This window comes from Colletotrichum karsti (assembly GCF_011947395.1).
Source record: "Colletotrichum karsti strain CkLH20 chromosome Unknown Scaffold3, whole genome shotgun sequence".
NCBI lineage: Eukaryota > Fungi > Ascomycota > Sordariomycetes > Glomerellales > Glomerellaceae > Colletotrichum > Colletotrichum karsti.
Genome location: NW_024065903.1, coordinates 375,006 through 392,229, shown reverse-complemented (window position 1 = coordinate 392,229; position 17,224 = coordinate 375,006). Strand labels below are relative to the sequence as shown.

The following is a 17,224-nucleotide window of genomic DNA, read 5'->3' as shown; positions in this document are numbered from 1 at the left end:
CTCACTGCTCTCTGCTCTGTCTGGCACTGGCAGCTAAAACCTTCAGGCTTCAGGCTTCGGGCTTCAACATCCATTCCACAGGCATTCGCACGTCGGGGAACGAGGGACGGGCCCACCCACGGTCCGACCAACCAGCGGGGGCGCTATACTGGAAACTGTTGAAGTCTTGAGCCGCCATTGGCCCAAACAGCTCGCTGTCGCCCCACATGTGCTGCAACCACCACGGCGACGTCTCTTCTCAGGTTCAGTCCTCCATTTTCAATGATTTTTATTTTATTTTTCCATGCTGTCAGAAGCTCTCCCCATGGGAACAGCTGCAAGAATCTGCGCGCAGCACCGGATAGCCGCGAGCTCAGGGTGACAGTGCAGCAGGGGTCTTTTTTCCCTCCAGCATCCCCCCATGCCAAAGGAGCCCCAAGTCGCCGCGAACGGTAACATTTTCCCACCTGCGGACATCATCAAAGCGCGCCTGATACATCGTGTTGTTTTTCAATGCTCCACACCTCACCACCACGCCGCACGCCGCCCAACCTGTGCTGAACTCGACAGTCCAGTCTCGGCCTGGTCCAATTGACGACACACCAACCACCAAGCAACCCCAAAACCGACCAGTCCTTTCCCCAGGGTCCAATACGTAGAGCACAGCCTCGTCTGGACTTCCGAGCCTTGTCTCCCCAACCGGCTGCCGCGGACGTCACTCTTCTCGACCGATTATTATCTTTATTTATTTTCTCGGTTGCCGGTGCGATTTTGCGTCCGACGCGTACCGACCCCACCGCCCGATGCCGTAGGCCTGGCCACCTCCAGCAACGACTGGTAACCACCTGTGCCACCAACCATGGCGCACTCTTCTCCCTCGCGGAGGAGCCACAGCAAGGACTATGTCAAGCAGAGTCCTGAACGTGGTTTCGTCGCAGACTTTCTCTCCGAGAACCGCAACTCCGAACTGAGCCATCGCGATGCGCTCGCCGCCGCCCAGCTCGAACATGAGCGCGTGCGCCTTGCCGCCTTGAGAGTCTACGAGGTGCATCAGTTGCAGGAGGAGAAGCAGAGGCTGGAAGCTGAGCAGCGGAGAATAGCTCAGCTCCAAAAGGAGGAAGAGGAGCGATTGAAGGCCGAGGCCGCAGTTCGCGCCGAACAGCAGAGGCTCAGAGAGCTCAAGGCGAAGCAGATCCCTCAACTTCCTCCCGAACCAGAGCCTGAACCGCCAAGGCCTGCTCCAGTGCCGGCAAAGAAGCAAGAGCAACAGGTGAATGGGACAACAGCACAACAAGTCAAGGCCGAGGCCCCTACCGCTCCAACGGCTCAGAGGTTACAGCCAACTCCCGTGACCAACGCTGCGCCGGCCCTTCAAGCCGCGAAAGCTCCTCTCGCAACACCACCACAGCCAGCCGCGACGCAGGCGACAGCTCCAGCGGCCCAAGCCAATGGCTTCCTGACGAAACCTGCGGAGCCTGCACCGCCCAAGCCGGCTGCACAGCCTGCCGCGGCCGCACCAGCAGCTGCTCCAGCCAGCGACCGATATCTCGAAATACACCAAGCATTGAAGAAGTTGCGAAAAGACGTTGAGGCTCTATCAAAACAACCAGGGAATCCGTTGAAGGGCAAATTGGGCGACATGCGCCGACAGATCAGGAAGTCCATCGGCCAGCTGACTGCTGGCAAGGGGGCAAACGTCCAACCCGTAAGAAACCCGTCCTCACTCTTATCCCTGCCAAGATACTGACATCATCCAGATGAACACGATCAACACTACGTTGCGCGAGTCCCTCGATGGAAGGATACAGTCGCCGCTAGTGGACGTCTGCAATTACGTCCAACAAAACAGGGAACCGGTCGAGGGAGCCGTCCACAACGGCGCGCAGCTCCCAGCCTTGTTCATCTACCTGCTCAACATTCTCTCCAAGGCAATCATAGGACAGTTCGCCAACGAGGGTGGAGCGAACCCGAAGTCGGCTGAGCCAGTCGGCATCGTCACCGCCCAGATCTTTTCTAACAAGGACTACCACTGGCGCGGTGCCTCCCTGATCGACGTTCTGATCGCCAAGTTCCGCGTGGCCTGCCCCGTCTTGTTCGGTTCTAGGGGAAGCGACAAGACCAAGCTGGGCCGCCAGGCCATCGGGTGGAAGATGGAGAACGGCAACTACATCCCCGAGCAGGCGCACAACGACAGGATGACGGGCCTCGGCGCCGGTTTCGCGGCTATTGCCCTGCGCGACTTCAGCAAGGCCTCCAAGACGAACCCGTACCCCCCGACGAACTACTGGAGGGCCATGGCCCAGATCGTCAACTCGCCCCCGCAGCTCGTCTCCAACACGCAGTACATCGTGCTCAAGTCCATGATCGACGGCCACCAGCAGCGCTTCATCAACTTCTACGGCAACGCCGCCATCGCCGCCCTGCGCATGGCCCTCGTAGATTTTCCTAAAAAGGCGCCCGCTGGAGCCACAGCCGCGCAGGCCCTTCAAGTTCTCGCGGACGTCATGAGGAGAGATTCCGGATTAGACTTGTCATAATAAAAGGGGATGTTCGGCGAAAAAGAGAAAGACAACCGTGTACACAAACGAATCACAAGGACCAACCGGCTTCTGATACCAGGAAAGGGGCACACATACACTCTGGCGTTTCTGGAAAAAACAGCAACTATACACAAGCCGCGGCGAAGAGTTGATTTCCGAGGGCGAAACTGTCAGGTCGCACCCGAAGCAATGCGTGGGCCGATGCATCAGGAACGGGGGCTTCAGCGGAAAGTAAGATAGGGTACTTTAGAATTGCGCATCGTCCGTTGGATGGACGATCTACCAAATCCTGAGCGAGAAAACCCTTCAGCAATAATGACTATGAAAACAAAAATGACAAGTCGCTCCGTGTAAACTCCCTTAACCCCATTCTGTAGATGTGTGTGGCTGGCACTCCAGTCCAGTGCAGTCCTCCTTTTTCTTCGTAGTTGAAACCAAAAGCCCACGAGCAACCTCGCGAGGACTTCGTCACAGTATTAACAACAACACGAGCAGCAGGATAAGCACGAAGATGAGCACCGCAATACAGCAACTGCTCAGCCTGTCCTCGTTCCTCCGCATGACATACTGCAACTTCTGCACGCCCGTCTGCAACCGCCCACCGACGCGATCCGCGACGCTGTCCACGACCTCGAGCATCTCCCTCTGCTCCTCCAGCTCGCGGCCCATATCATCCGCCTGCCGCCTCAGGTTCCCCACCGTCTGGAACACCCCGTCGAGGTGCGTGTCCTGCTGGCGCATCATCTCGAGCTGCTGCTGCTGCTCGAACTCGGCGTACCCGTCCTCCCCCTCGCCGCCCTCCATCGCGAAGGAGCTCGGGTCCGGCAGGTCCGAGTTCGAGGCGCCCCCGGCGGCTTTCCCCTTGGCGTCGGTCCCCAGCTTCTTGGCCAGCTCGTCGCGCATGTCCTCCACCTCGCCGCCGACCTCCTGGACGAGCCTCTTGCGGCGCGCGACCTCGGCGGACGAGAGGCCGAAGGAGGCCGGGTCGGACTCGACGGCCTTGACGGACTCGACGAGGTCGGCGAGGTCCTCGGCCAGGGAGGCGAGGGAGGATTCGAGGTCGGAGCGGGCGGAGGCGAGTTCCGGGGACGTCGGGGACGTGGAGAGGGAGCGGATGCGGAGGTAGGAGGTGAACAGGGGGCGGGTCGAGTCCAGCTGGGCGAGGACATCTCTGTAAAGACGCATTGTTAGTTTGCGGGTCACGCATACACATGCGCATCTACCGTCCTGGCTTTGCGCAGGAGCACCGGTGGACTGGACTGGCTCGTGACATACTGTTGGACTTGGAGGAAGGGATCCTCCTCGTTGGCGGAGGACATCATCCTGGCGACGGGAGTGAGGAAAGGCGCATCCGTGGACGCATTGGTTGGTGTTATTCGGTGTCTGTCAGAGCGAGCGATGGGCGCCTGTCGGTGTTGAGGTCGAAATGGTGAGCCAATCGAGTGGTAAGGTAAGATTTGGTTAGGTCGGCAGCGTACGGTAGTCAATTTACCTTTTAGGTAAACGCGGCTGGGATGACGTTTGCGCGTCTGTCTGTCCTCTGCTCTCCGAGCTGCTGCGGCCGGCGTTCTGGGCCCCTTAAGGTCAGCCCGTAGGTGTCCACTGGGCGGCAGGTGCTTGGAGGTACCTCCATACTTCGGGGTCGTGCAGTGACAGGCCGTTTCCGGATGTTCTTCGGCTCGTCAGCTTCCTCACCGAAGAGTCAATGGGAGGTGACCCCTCCTTCACCGAGAAAAATTTCCCCATACAGAGGGGTTATTTTTTATGTAAGTGGGATGCCTTCACTCACTTCAATCCACAGACGCTCATTCACACACACAACCACTCACTCACTCATTCGCCGCTCACTCACTGAGCCCACGTCTCAAATCTCGAGACGCATCGTTGACTGGGCAAGGGGGTCTCTACCCAACTAGTTTCAGAAAAAAGAAGACAAAAATCAGGAACATTATGATACCAGAAAAGCCCCTCCCCTGCTCCGACGAGTTCCCCTCGCCAGAGGCCTACGTCTCGGCCCTCCTCAAATTCGTCACCGAGACGGACCTCTTCCAGATCCTCTGCGGCGGCGTCCACGTCCTCGACTTCTTCACAAACACCCCGGGCCTCTTCCACCAGGTCCTGCCCTCAGAATGGCAGCCCTTCCTCCTCTCCATCGACACCACGCGCCTGCTCGACCTCCTCATGAGGGACGACCTGAACGACCTCCCCGCCATGGACCCGCCGCCGCCCGAGAGCTTCCTCAAGTACGTCCGCGACATTCGCCGCTTCTCCCTGGCCAGGTCCTTCGACCCCGCGCGCTCCTCGGAAGAGGCCAAACCCCCGCCGAAGCTCTCGCGCTCCGTGGCCGTCGGCATGAAGCCCAAGAAGGCGCACGAGGTCGCCCACTTCGCGCGCTACGTCGATTCGCTCGCCGGCGCCGTCTCGGAGCGCTGGGGAAAGGAGACGACGCACTTTGTCGACTTCGGCAGCGGGCAGAACTACCTCGGCCGCACGCTCGCCCTGCCGCCGTACAACCGGCACGTCGTCGCCGTCGAGGGCCGCGAGCACAACATCGACGGCGCGAAGGGCCTCGATGTGCTGTCCGGGCTGGCGAGCAAGGAGGTCGTCATGCGGAACAAGAAGCTGTGGGCCCAGATGCAGGCGGACAAGTTCGGGCCCGAGAACGCCAGGAGGAAGACGACGGCGGCGACAGACGCGGCACCCGAGGACTTCGATTTCCGGCCTATCAAGGAGCTTGCGCCGCAGTACAACCGCGCGATCGGCAAGGGCTCCGTGTCTTATGTGGTCGGCAGGCTGGAGAGCGGAGATCTGACGGAGGTCATCGGGCGCATCGAGAAGGAGGTGCTGCCCGAGGAAGAGGGCAAGGAGCTGAGGATGATGGCGGTGTCGATCCACTCGTGCGGGAACCTCTCGCACTACGGCATCCGCTCGCTCATCATGAACCCGGCGATCCACTCGGTGGCCATCGTCGGGTGCTGCTACAACCTCTTGACGGAGAAGCTGGGCCCGCCGACTTATAAGTACACGTACGCCCGCCCGAGTCTGCAGGCCCTCAACGGACGAGTGGTCCGTGAATCCTCGCGCTTCGACCCAGAGGGCTTCCCCCTGAGCGAGAAGCTATCAACCTACGAGGGCGGGATCAGGATGAACATCACGGCGCGGATGATGGCGTGCCAGGCGCCGCAGAACTGGACGCAGTCCGAGAGCGACGACTTCTTCACGCGCCACCTTTACCGCGCCATTCTCCAAAAGATCTTCCTCGACAAGGGCGTCATCTCCAAGGTCTACCACCGCAACCCGGACGCCGGCACTGGCGATGCCCCCGAGGAGACGCCCTTCAACATGAGCACGAACCCGGTCATCATCGGCTCCCTCCGCAAGGGCTGCTACCGCTCCCTCGGAGACTACATCCGCGGGGCCGTCACGAAGCTGACGACGAACCGCGAGTACGGGCAGTACAGCGCCATCATCAGGGACAAGATGACCGACATGCCCGACGACGAGATCAGGCGCTACGAGGACGAGTACCTCTCCCGCAAGAAGGAGGTCGCCGCCGTGTGGAGCCTGATGGCCTTCAGCGCGTGCGTGGTCGAGTCGCTCATCGTCACGGACCGCTGGCTGTTCCTGAAGGAGCACGCGGACGTTGTCCGGGACGCCTGGGTCGAGACGGTGTTCGACTACGGACTGAGCCCGAGGAATATGGTGGTCGTGGGCATCAAGAAATAGACCGGGGGTCTCGTTGGGTACCTACCATTGGCTTGGCTCGCGTGCATCTTTTCCATCAACCCGCATGATACCCGTTTCTTACCTGCAATGATTTTCTTCCAACTCGCTGACGGGGATATCTGGAAGTGGCGGCTTCCTGAATCGCTACCTGATACTACAAGTCCTAGTGGTGTTGTTGATGTCCGACTGGTGTTTCTCCATGTCTGCTGAGTTCGAATCTGCCTCGAGATTTGATATAGTGACAGAATCCACGGCAGCTTCAGATCTGTATTGGATCCTGAGGCAGATTCAAGTTCAATAACCCCGTCACAGCCTCTCAGGGTAACCGCCAAACCTACGACACAGCTGGTCCTCGAGGACAGCAAAATCATCGATGAAAGTGATGAGTCACAGCAGCTCTCATTCCTCTCAGAAAATGCGAAATGGCGATTCAGGAATGCCAAAACCAGCTGCCTCTCGCCCAGCTCCCGGAAAGGGCAGTGAAGCCGAATATTGTCAGACGGCCGGGCCCCCGGAAGTGTGCGCGGCCTGCAATGTCATGAGTAGCCGCACGTCGGCACCAGCCTGCTTCGTCGCCGAGAAATTCGGCGAGCCCGGCGGAAGGTCCTCGGTATGAACTCCGCAGGCCGCCATGAGGTACGCAACGACGTCGACGTCGCTTGCTGGTGCCATTGATTCCGGGCAGTGGGACAAGGGTTCGAGGTTGATCACTGCGGTTACTGCGGCAAGCGGACAAACCGCGGGGTTTTGTTCGCGCTCTTGATGTCATGCATGAACTTGCATCGGCCGGCTGGAGTTACATTGCGATAGGTTGAAGGTTTTTCCTCTTTCTTCCTGAGGATTACTTCAATGGAGGCACAGCATCAAATGCGCATCGACCGTCTCGTTCCCTCCGCTGTATCGTCTTACAATATGCAGGGAAGGGCCAATTAGCGGGGTAAAGGCAAACACCAGCCTTGAAAGGGCATGTCGACCGATTAGACTAGTGGGCGCAAAGAGTGTCTCAGAGCTAGCAGGATAGACGGGAGCTTTTAGATGGCGGTAGTCATAGCTTGAGATAACGCCAAAGCATCTTGTTCCCTATCTGTGGACCTCGAAACGGGTACGATCTGATCCGCAGATAGGAGAGCACGGACGGGCGAATGGAACTGTCGGAAATATCAGGAAGACTCGATGAAGAGACGTAAAACAGTGATTCGAGATGGCCAGTCGCCGAAGAAACAATCAAACCCGCAAAAACCTCAGTCTCAGAAGTAGAGCCCTCGGCAATGCTCCGGTCTCATGATGGATCACGGCACGTCGTCAGTGTGACCTGTCTCCAGCCAGTGGAGGCCCTCGTCCTCGTGTAGGCACTCACATCCCACGCCGGCGATGCACACAATGCCAGACCAAATCGGGTAACCAAGCAGAAGACACCTTTTAGGCTTGAACTTCAATCGACCCCAAAGTTGTTGCTTCACGCATCATCCGCCGCGCTGAACCGCCCCCAATTCGAACGTGCTATTTCCCGAAAGGTGCACGATGCTGTCATCAGCGTGCGCGGTGACGATATGTTTGCTTGACATGCCATCCACCTGCAGGTAAGACGACCGAGTGTCCGGCACAGCTCGTAGAGCTTGTGAACTCCCGTTGGTTGTCGGGGTGTCACAAGGCAAACCTCGGAGTCGTGGGGCATCGGCGCCAACCCACGCATATGTACGAAGTACGAGTCAGTCTTCCGATTCCAGGTTGATGGAGCACGACCACGACCAGCGAATTCATTTGGGAGTTGCGTGTGAGTGGACGACAGCGGCAAAAGATGGGGGTTAAGCCATTTGATCCGCTTAGAAGCGGCCGTTAAAGGGCATTTCGGACGTCGGTAGGGTCGCAGTGAAGGCGGTTGCTGAAGGGATCGGATCCTAGGATGCAGTTGAGGATGGGGGGTCCAGATGGAGGCCGGATTGCGGGAGGAGAGTTGTCAGTGACGGAGTGGGTTGGATGAGCGCCGAGAGGGGCGGGGTCCCCTGTCTTCGCCGAGGGTTGCACTCTTTCTTGGGGTTATGGCGCCAACAACCTGACCAGGTGGTATTTTTGCATCTCGAGTAGTCATCGGTTTGTCGATAATGGGAAAGCCGGACGACGTACAATAGTTTGCTGGCGACGACAACTTGTTGCTACGTTAAAAGTAGCCTTAGCTGGAGCAGGGGCACAGGCGAGTCCACTGGAGAATCCATGTTCAATTCGAGCTCCTTCGCGTGGCGCCGATTTGACGAGCCACTATGAACCAGTCAGAGGGCAGATTGATGCGACGATGGGAAAGGGTTCGTACAAGGTTCAGGAACCGTTGCGATCGGCGGGCCCGGCTCTTGGAGAACTGACGGCAAGGAAGACGAGAGACGACGCATTTCCCTTTTCCCCAAACAGCCATAGGCATGGCTGAATCTCTGGTCTGACGCGATGGCGTTCGAGAGGAGCTGAGATGGCAGGCGGGTGTTGAAATGATGCTGGCAACTCAAATGAAGCTGAGCTTGAGGACCGGCTCCTTGGGTGCCGAAGAGGGGTCCTAGTGTCCTCGTAGTGCGGGGGTAAGCTCCCTTGCTCTGGGATACCTCACACAGTCGGGTGACGAACGTATCGGTGGCTGAACGATGTCATCGCCAAACACCGTCGTTCATGTCGTATGGAACAACCTGCTGAGGATCCCAGATGCCCAGGTGGATGAGTTCGTTACTGGCGAATTGGCATCATCCCGCGTCGTTTGTCGAGGTAGTTCGATGCGATGCCGAGGCCAGCCGCATCCGGGATCAGGCAATGCCAGCAACGCCCGTTGGCACTCTGGTTCCCGCGTTCATGATGATGATGAAAGGTGAGAACTTGGTCAAACGCTCGCTTGCCCAAAGCAGACGATCCCGTCACTCCTTGCCTTAGCAGATGCTTCAGTGGCGTCACTAAATAGCTTAAGGTAGTGAAGGCTTCCGCATTCCAGTCGCCTGTTCTGCAATGGAGCTGAGAGACCACTGCGAGGGTCGTAAATAGGTGATAGGCTGAAGCGACGACCACCTCGGAGAGACCAGAACCCCCAACCCCCACGTTCCTGACCCCACTAGTCTCCTGCAGGCCGCCCGAAACGGCCTTCAACTCTTCTCTTGTGTCTACCTTTAGCCCTCCCGCTCTTCATCATTCAAGTTTTTTGGTCGTTAGGGTCTATTTAGCTCTGAGGTGAGCTTGTCGATACCTTCTCTGGACTGAGCAGAAGGTCAGGCGGCCGCGGTCAAGGCGTAAGGATGCCGGGATTCGACTAGCGAGCGCCTCGGTCTCAGCAATCGTCACGAAATATCACGTCTTTCTACTTTTAGTTTGCGAGATGGGTTTCAGGCACTGACATCCTAGGCAAGACGGAATACGCGATCCAGACACACGTGTATTGGACATGAATTCTTGGTGGTCCGGTGGAGAAAAGAGAGAGCGGCTCAACTGCCATCAATTGCCCACTTACACGGTATTCGGCCAAAAAGTGCGAGCCTGACTCAAGCGCCCGCTGGAGTTGCCGTCTGTTGAAAAACATCCTCACGTCCGAGAAGAGACTTCAACTCGGATATCTCCAGGCAGGGCAAGGGGCCTTATTAGATCCAGAACACACTTGCCGCAACCAGATAACGTCGTGAAACCACCCAGGAGAAGACCCCAACCCCCCTACTCTGCACCATAGTACATCCATCGTCTTCACAGTCTCGTCTCGCTCTCGTGTAGGAAAGTGCGTGTGCGCTGACGAGACACACACCATCCAGCGTGCAATCAAGGGTCGAATGCCTCCCCTGCTCAACCCCGCCATGTCATGCTGCCCAGGCTTCCCACCCTCCTGCAAAGTGCAGCCAGAGGTGACGACCCGGTCTGCCTGGGTTGAGGATGTGTGAATGACAACGGCCTGGGTGAGAAAGAAGAGCGTCGGTGAGCTGAGATGGGCAATGTGGAAATGAACAATCCAACGCCAGCCCTTGCGAATTTAGCACGGTGATCATCGTCATCATAGGTAGTCACCATCATCAGCATCAGTCTCTTACTAACCCGGCCAACTGCATGTTGACCGAGGTGGCCCTGCGTGATGCATTCGGACGGAACGAGGAGGCATCCCAGTTTGCTCCGGGGCTGGATCTACAAATGAGAGAAAAAACAGCAAAAAATGTCCATGTCCATCCATCTCGGCGTAAAGCTGCAGTGAACCACTCAAGCGGAGTTGAGGGGCCTACGCTACCCGCTCTTAGGCCCCGGCCAACAACACTACCTTACGGACCTGATGCTTGTTCAACTCTTTCACCTTATCTGCAACCCAACCAAATCCGCAAAGCAGGCAAACCCACGTTTTACCCCGTCAGTGATTTTTTCTTCCTCTCCCTCACCCTGGCGCTTTTTATTTTCTCTATGGTTGGCTCCCCCATTTTTTTTTCTTTTCTTTTCGCCGGCCCCGGCATGTGGCCGCACGGTTCGTGCTCTAGCGTCCTACTATCGACATCGACGGCCGCCGCACGCCGCAGCGCCGCAGCGCAGCGCCTTCTCCGCACCTTTACTTCAAGCCAAGTGGAAGCTGCCTTGCCTTGCCTTGCCTCTGCGTTGAGGTGCCTACCTTAGCTCAACTTCAGGGTCCATATGAACCTAATTCCTCTTTTCCCCTTCCCTCCTTCAAAACCTTCCCTTCCTGCTGCTCCTCTCTCATTTCTTTTTTTCTATTTCCCATTTCCTGCTACGCCATCCATCTCTAGTACCTACAAGTGTCTTAAGACTTAGGAATCTTATACGAGGAGAGATAGTATAAGAAACGAAGATTCCCCATCCAGACCCGACTATCGAAAACTCAACTCTGAGACTTTGACTCTCCCAAAAGCACCGACCAGCCTTATGAAAACCTGATCTGAACCCGGCAGATAGGCTCTTCCTCCGATATCCTTCCACGCGCACAGCCGTCGACGTCTGTGCCCTACAGCACATCGAGATCAGATCTCTGCTCCTATTCTTATCAACTCCCACAATTCAGAAGAAAGGGTTGAGGAAAAGAAGAGTCTGAGGGTTCTTTCGGCTTCAAGCCCAGAATTCTGCGCGTAGGCGTCATCATGAACGCCCAAGTCTCGTTCCTCGTAAGTCAACAGTCACAACGGCCCTTGTCACTTTCTCTCTGAATAGAGTCACCAAAAATGCGGGGCTGCATGGCTCTTGCACTTCACGTTCACGCCATCCCCACTGCAACGCTACCTCACTTCGCCGACGACGAGAAACACCTTCTCCGGGGTCAGCCAAGCATGGCACAATGTCTTGGGTCCAAAGCCAAACTTGCTTGACTAACATCCAATGCGCTGTAGGACGGCACTTACACTCTGATCCACATTCCTCTCGATCTCTACTCGATCTTACTGCAGCCCATCCTCCGCGTTCTTCTCCCTCAGACCCAAACCCTCAAGGCCTCCAAAGGCGAGCCCGAACATGAGTTAGAAGGCCTCAATTCCGAAAGCCAACATGGCTTCCTCAACATCAGCGTCACTCCCATGGAGTGCTCTATCGTCTGCCACAGCTCCTGGGCAAAAAACGTCTTCGAGCCTGCGATAAAAGACCTTCCGAAGGAACTCGCAAAGTCCGTCTCGATATCCAAAGACACGTACCTTGTGCTCTCCGTTATCAGCGCCGGCATGGATGCCGCAGGCCGTGTTATGGAGCTGACGTCGCCCCTGGCTCTTGCTGGCATTCCCATTTTCTTCATCACGACGTACTACTCTGATTTTATCCTGGTGCCAAGCAAGGACAAACAGACTGTCGTCAAGGCCCTTCTGGCGCGCGGCTTCGAGCTCGCCGAGAATGAGTCCAACTTTGTCAGCCCTGCCGCCTCTGTCCATTCCCGTGGCGGCAGCCAGAACAGCGGTCCTCCGCTTACCCCACCGCCGTCAACCATCGCAGAGCTTCAGGTTCGCACGTTTGATCTGCTCAAGAAGCGCAGTGTCGCTCCCTATGTTGAGGACGACCTCCTTCTCGTACAGTGCTCTGGCCGCGAGACTTCTCAGCTCGGGGGCGAGTTTTCCCATACTCAGCGGCCGCCCCTGAGCAGGCAGATTACAGGTAACAGCCATCGCCAGACGTGGCTGGACAATATCGACGCGAAGCTGTACACCGCAATGATATCAGCACTTGCGGCACGACCGCGCTTCCTCTCCATCACACTGGCCCAGGAGGACCCTCCGTCGCTGTTGCTAGACAAGTCCCTACTAGGCCTCTTCGGTGACTCCCTCGTTGGTGACACCAACTCGAACCTCGTTCCCATATTCCTCGACCTCGAGAGCCTTCCGTTCGAAGCTACGGGCATCGTTTGCGGCGTGGCTGGCACCCTGGTACAGGACATGCGCACCGGTGACAGCGCGGGTTTGTCATATCTATCCACCGCCAGGGCTGGTGCTGTCATTCTTTCCTGTGAGCAGTCAATACGTGCGCTTGAGATCCTCGAACCTAAGTTGTTCAAAGCCTAAGAGGAAGTATACGAGTACCACCGCTGGAATCAGCCCATAGTCTGGGTTTTGTCGAAAACTTGTTGGGGGACCGAGAGAGGAAAAAAAGGAGTTGAGGGGTCGTGGAACCGCCTCGGTGGTAAACTTAACGACGCTGGATGATAGGGATGACTGTACTAGCATGGACTGGCTGACGGTTGGCAATCTGCTTTTGTTTGAAAATTCCGTTGGCATTTTGGCGTTTGCGAAGGACGGCCCTCTGATCTTAGATACCAACTTTGTATGTCTTGCGAGAATGGCCGGCGTCGGTCCAGGACCAAATTTCAGATGATTCGATCTCGTCTTCCGTCATCCTCCCAGAGTCAGTGATCTGAAGGAAGCGCGAGCATGTTGCGCGTATCCAACAACATCGCCAGAATAATACCTTCTATGAAGCTACATGGTATACGCTCTCCAAAAACCGCTCACTTCCCGCCCTTCTTCTTCCCAGCCTCCTCCACCCACCCGGCCTTGACGAACGCGTCCCTCGCACAGCTGTTAATCAACGCGAACCGCCGCGGCCCCAGCTTCTGCCCGCCGTACCACCTCGTCACCACGACCATGACGTCCCACAGGTCCATGAGCTGCATCAGGTGCAGCAGCCTCCCGCCCGCCGCCGTCTCCCCGTCGTCGTCGCAGTCCTGGAAGCTCGTCCCGTTCGGCCCCCGGATCCGCCACGCCGTCATGTTGTGCGTCGCCGTCCGCGCCTTCTTGTCCGTCGCCAGCAGGTGCTGCACGTACGCCGCCGCCCGCTCCGGGGACGTCACCGGCGCCGCGCGCGCCACGAACACCGACTTGAGCTCCACGAACGGGTCCGATATCACCCACGGGGGCTCTTCCGCGAGGTAGTCCGGCACCGCCGGCGCCGCCGAAGAGGAGGTGTCTTCGTTTACCTCCCCCTCCGACCCCGCCTCTGCCGCCGGCGAGGGGCTCCGCGCCGCGGCCTCGGCTTCCGCGCTCGCCTCCGCCCACCTCTGGTACTCCTCTATCGCGTCGAAGAGGCAGACGGCGCCGGGCTGGTAGGCTGTGGCGACGGCGTCGCGGAAGAGGGCGAGGTCGCGGGCGCCGGCTCCGCGGGGGGCGTTGTCGCCGGCGCTGTGGGTGCCGAGGACCTGCGGGGGCACGTCCGGGTAGGACTCGGGGAGGCGGAGGGTGAGGGAGGAGGCGCCGGGGAGGGCGAGGACGTAGTCTGGCGGGGCCGGGGTGAGGGTGCCGTCGCCGTAGATGGAGTTTATGACCTCTATTTCGTCCTTGAGGTCGTCGGACATTTTTGGGGGGTTGTGGTGTGATTTGGGTAGTGGTTGTGGTGGCGGTTGAGGGGAGCGCCGGGAGAGGTTCCGAGGGGTCGTTGAGTAGGTGCAATGAGTGAAGTTGTGTGTGAGAGCGGCGCTGGGTTGGTACACCCGCAAGTTGCTTATTGCAACAGAAGTGAACGATCTTGAGAGTGGAGTTCGAGGTTTATAATGTCCCTTATCTGAAATCAACCTCAACAAAAGTCGAATTGGCCGGTGAGATGGACTCATGTGGTTTCTCTCAGCTTGTTTCTGCAAAGGTCATCTCAAGGACTCACCACAGTGCTGTGTGGGATTTTGGGTCATGTATGGTCCGTGCGCATCCAAATACCCAGGTGGTGCACCTTTGTCTTTTGCTCCACTGAGCATCTCTACCACTTACATAAGACCATCGAATGTTTTGACTACCTCCCTCACCCTTCCTTTGGACGATCATCTTAATTGGCCATTATGACAATGCTCAAATTACTACTGACGATGATAGGTATACTAAACGAGTACCACGCCTCAGCATCAAGCAATGATATCTACCTTGCAATGAGGCTTGCGAGGCAACTTGCTGACCACAGGAGCTCACCAACCTATCAACAGGAAGATAACATGCATTGCATTGTTTCCCCACTTGTCGCTTGGTTCCCATCAGGCTGCGCATTGCGGCTGTTTTCAATGGTGTCAGACTCTCATATACTCTGCCTGATCTTCCTTCCTTACCTAGCGACGGGGTTCATCCCAAACCTTCACCCAACAAGGCGGCTCCTACCATAGACCGTCGTCGAAATGGCAAGCAACGTCATAATGGGAGGGAGCGCTTTCAATCACAGAGCCGAAGGAAACGGGAACAACAACCCATCACAATCCGACGCGCCGATGGATACGTTGTGTTCGAACTGCCAGCAACTCAATCTGTCAGTCCAGAAGTTTGTTCCCGGCACAGCTGCTGACAGCACCCTCCCGGGTTTCCTTGCGACATCAGTGGATTTTGCTGGTCTACAGCGGCTAGATCTGGGCTATGTTGACGACATCTACCGTAGACGAGATCGATGCTCGTTCTGCTGGCTCATATTCCAAGGAACCCACACTCTTCAAGATACCACACCACCTACTGGCGACCATCTCGGACTTGATGGCTTGACCAAAGAAGGGAAACGGGTGCGTTGCCACATCGATTGGCAGCTTGACGGACGACTTGTGGGAAACTCAAACCTGGACCAGAAATCTCGACCACCTACTCGCCGCATGAGAGTCTTCAGTCCAGAGAATTATTGGACTGACACTCACATCATGCTGATGTCTTCGGAAGTTCCATCGCTTGCGCAACCTAGCTTCTTAGCTCGGAAAGCGTCATCATCTACCGTCGACCCAAAAATTCTGAAGAAGTGGCTCCGTATTTGTAAAGAAAGTCATAACTGCGCTTCAGATGAATCCATGACTTTCACAGACCGATTGAGATTCATCGACCCGGAGCAAGAAGCGCTTGTCAGCTTCTCAGAAGGCAAGACTCGCATAACGGAATATGCAACTTTGAGTTACGCATGGGGTGGGCCTCAACCGTTTATGCTGTCAACTTCAAAGTACAATTCTCTGATGGCGCCTGGAGCACTCGGCCCTCGAACGAGCGGTTTGTCAAGAACGATTCGTGATGCCATGTTGCTGGTCAAAGCAATTGGCCTCCGATATCTATGGATCGACGCTATCTGCATCATACAGGATTCCGTTGAGGATAAGTCCACAATCATCCCGCTCATGGACAAGATATTCCAAAACGGCACATTCAATATCTGCGCCGCGTCTGGTTCCAGCTCACGCGAGGGTATTAGAGGCTCAATTGGCACACCCCGTGCGTCTAATGGTACTCCTGTTGTCAAATGCGCAGGGCTCCATCTCATGGCGGCCAAGACAATAGAAAGTCGCATCCAGCACACGGCGTGGAACGAAAGGGCGTGGATTTTCCAAGAGCGCATGCTGTCCAGGAGATCCATCATATTCGTCGAGAATTGCACCTTCTTCCAATGTTCCCAAGCAACGTGGTCTGAGGAGGTCTGCTCGGAATCTTCGTTGCTAACATGGACCTTGGAAATGGTTCGGTCGCCCTTCGAATCGGTCAGCAAAAATCCTGTCCGGCTTTACTTACAGTACGTCGAATCGTTCACCGCCAAACAATTGACGTTCTCCGGCGATCGGCTCAATGCCTTCCAGGGGATACTATCTATGTTGGAGCCTCTACTTGGAACTCCCTTTCTTTATGGGCTTCCTGCAGCATACTTCGACCTCGCTCTTCTCTGGGAAAGTAGAGCTGAAGAACGCCGAGATGCTGATTGTTTGTTCCCCAGTTGGTCCTGGTGCGGATGGGCGGGAAGTTGTGCCTGGCGCATTTCGATGATCTCCGGTATCCTCTTAGACTTGCACGAATGGTTGCTGTCTCATACTTGGGTGGTGTGGTGGCATCTTTCCACCCGATACGATTCGGGTTGGCGCGCCGATGGCTTCGCACCTTACGTTGCTGATGAATTTCAGCTGGTCTGGTCATCAAGCCAATGTATTCCAGGCACAGTTACTCCTCGATGGCAAGGTTATGTGCCCTCTGATGGAACCTATTACGGTCGTCACTTGCGCACGGCAGATAACGAAAGTTCCACGGTTATGCATTCCGATTCTAGGCCAGTGTACCCGACGAGTACTGTTAGAAAGGTTACATGTCTGTACTTCTGGACATATACGGCCTTCTTTCAACTATCCAGACAAAGCCGGACTGATCCAACCTTCGCCTCGAAGCTCGAAACAGGCCTACACAGATTCAGTTTAATGGATTCCAACGGTGATTGGTGTGGAACGATCGTGTTGAAGGAGAGCTTTTTCAGCAGCGTAGGCGATATTCTGGAGTTTGCCGCCATATCCGATGCTCGCGACTTCTCGATGGAAGAGCTGGACACTTGGAACTACTACGTCCCTGAAGACCGTGAGGTCTCCGAGTGGCAGCTTTACTACGCGCTCTTCATTGTCTGGAATAGGGAGCATACCGTGGCGGAGCGGGTTGGGCTGGCGAAGATATACAAGAGGGCTTATGACGTGGCTTCCTTTGACCCGGGTAAGGCGTGGAGGGAGATAATTCTTGAGTAGCACACTTCAAGATCCTATTGCGTCTACTTTATGAATGAATGACGAAGGAAACAAATACAGGGCTGTTCTT

At 56.5% G+C, this 17,224-nt stretch overlaps 6 protein-coding genes across 6 annotated transcripts; 4 read left to right on the top strand and 2 right to left on the bottom strand.

Moving 5' to 3' along the window:
• Window positions 1–838: 838 nt before the first annotated feature.
• CkaCkLH20_01217 (GLE1-like protein) lies at window positions 839–2,516 on the top strand (the record flags this gene model as incomplete). Its single annotated transcript, XM_038883936.1, has 2 exons — window positions 839–1,684; window positions 1,737–2,516. 2 exons carry the CDS (start codon window positions 839–841, stop codon window positions 2,514–2,516), a joined length of 1,626 nt encoding a protein of 541 aa, XP_038750528.1.
• Window positions 2,517–2,987: 471 nt separating this feature from the next.
• On the bottom strand, window positions 2,988–3,841 carry CkaCkLH20_01216 (uncharacterized protein; the record flags this gene model as incomplete). Its single annotated transcript, XM_038883935.1, has 2 exons — window positions 2,988–3,690; window positions 3,729–3,841. The coding sequence occupies 2 exons, from the start codon at window positions 3,839–3,841 to the stop codon at window positions 2,988–2,990; spliced, it is 816 nt and encodes a 271-aa protein (XP_038750527.1).
• A 628-nt stretch (window positions 3,842–4,469) lies between these two features.
• CkaCkLH20_01215 (uncharacterized protein) lies at window positions 4,470–6,245 on the top strand (the record flags this gene model as incomplete). Its single annotated transcript, XM_038883934.1, has 1 exon — window positions 4,470–6,245. The coding sequence occupies one exon, from the start codon at window positions 4,470–4,472 to the stop codon at window positions 6,243–6,245; it is 1,776 nt and encodes a 591-aa protein (XP_038750526.1).
• Window positions 6,246–11,311: 5,066 nt separating this feature from the next.
• CkaCkLH20_01214 (uncharacterized protein) lies at window positions 11,312–12,727 on the top strand (the record flags this gene model as incomplete). The annotated part of the gene is made up of 2 exons (XM_038883933.1): window positions 11,312–11,353; window positions 11,576–12,727. 2 exons carry the CDS (start codon window positions 11,312–11,314, stop codon window positions 12,725–12,727), a joined length of 1,194 nt encoding a protein of 397 aa, XP_038750525.1.
• A 443-nt stretch (window positions 12,728–13,170) lies between these two features.
• CkaCkLH20_01213 (uncharacterized protein) lies at window positions 13,171–14,013 on the bottom strand (the record flags this gene model as incomplete). The annotated part of the gene is made up of 1 exon (XM_038883932.1): window positions 13,171–14,013. One exon carries the CDS (start codon window positions 14,011–14,013, stop codon window positions 13,171–13,173), a length of 843 nt encoding a protein of 280 aa, XP_038750524.1.
• A 2,826-nt stretch (window positions 14,014–16,839) lies between these two features.
• On the top strand, window positions 16,840–17,154 carry CkaCkLH20_01212 (uncharacterized protein; the record flags this gene model as incomplete). Its single annotated transcript, XM_038883931.1, has 1 exon — window positions 16,840–17,154. The coding sequence occupies one exon, from the start codon at window positions 16,840–16,842 to the stop codon at window positions 17,152–17,154; it is 315 nt and encodes a 104-aa protein (XP_038750523.1).
• Window positions 17,155–17,224: the final 70 nt, after the last annotated feature.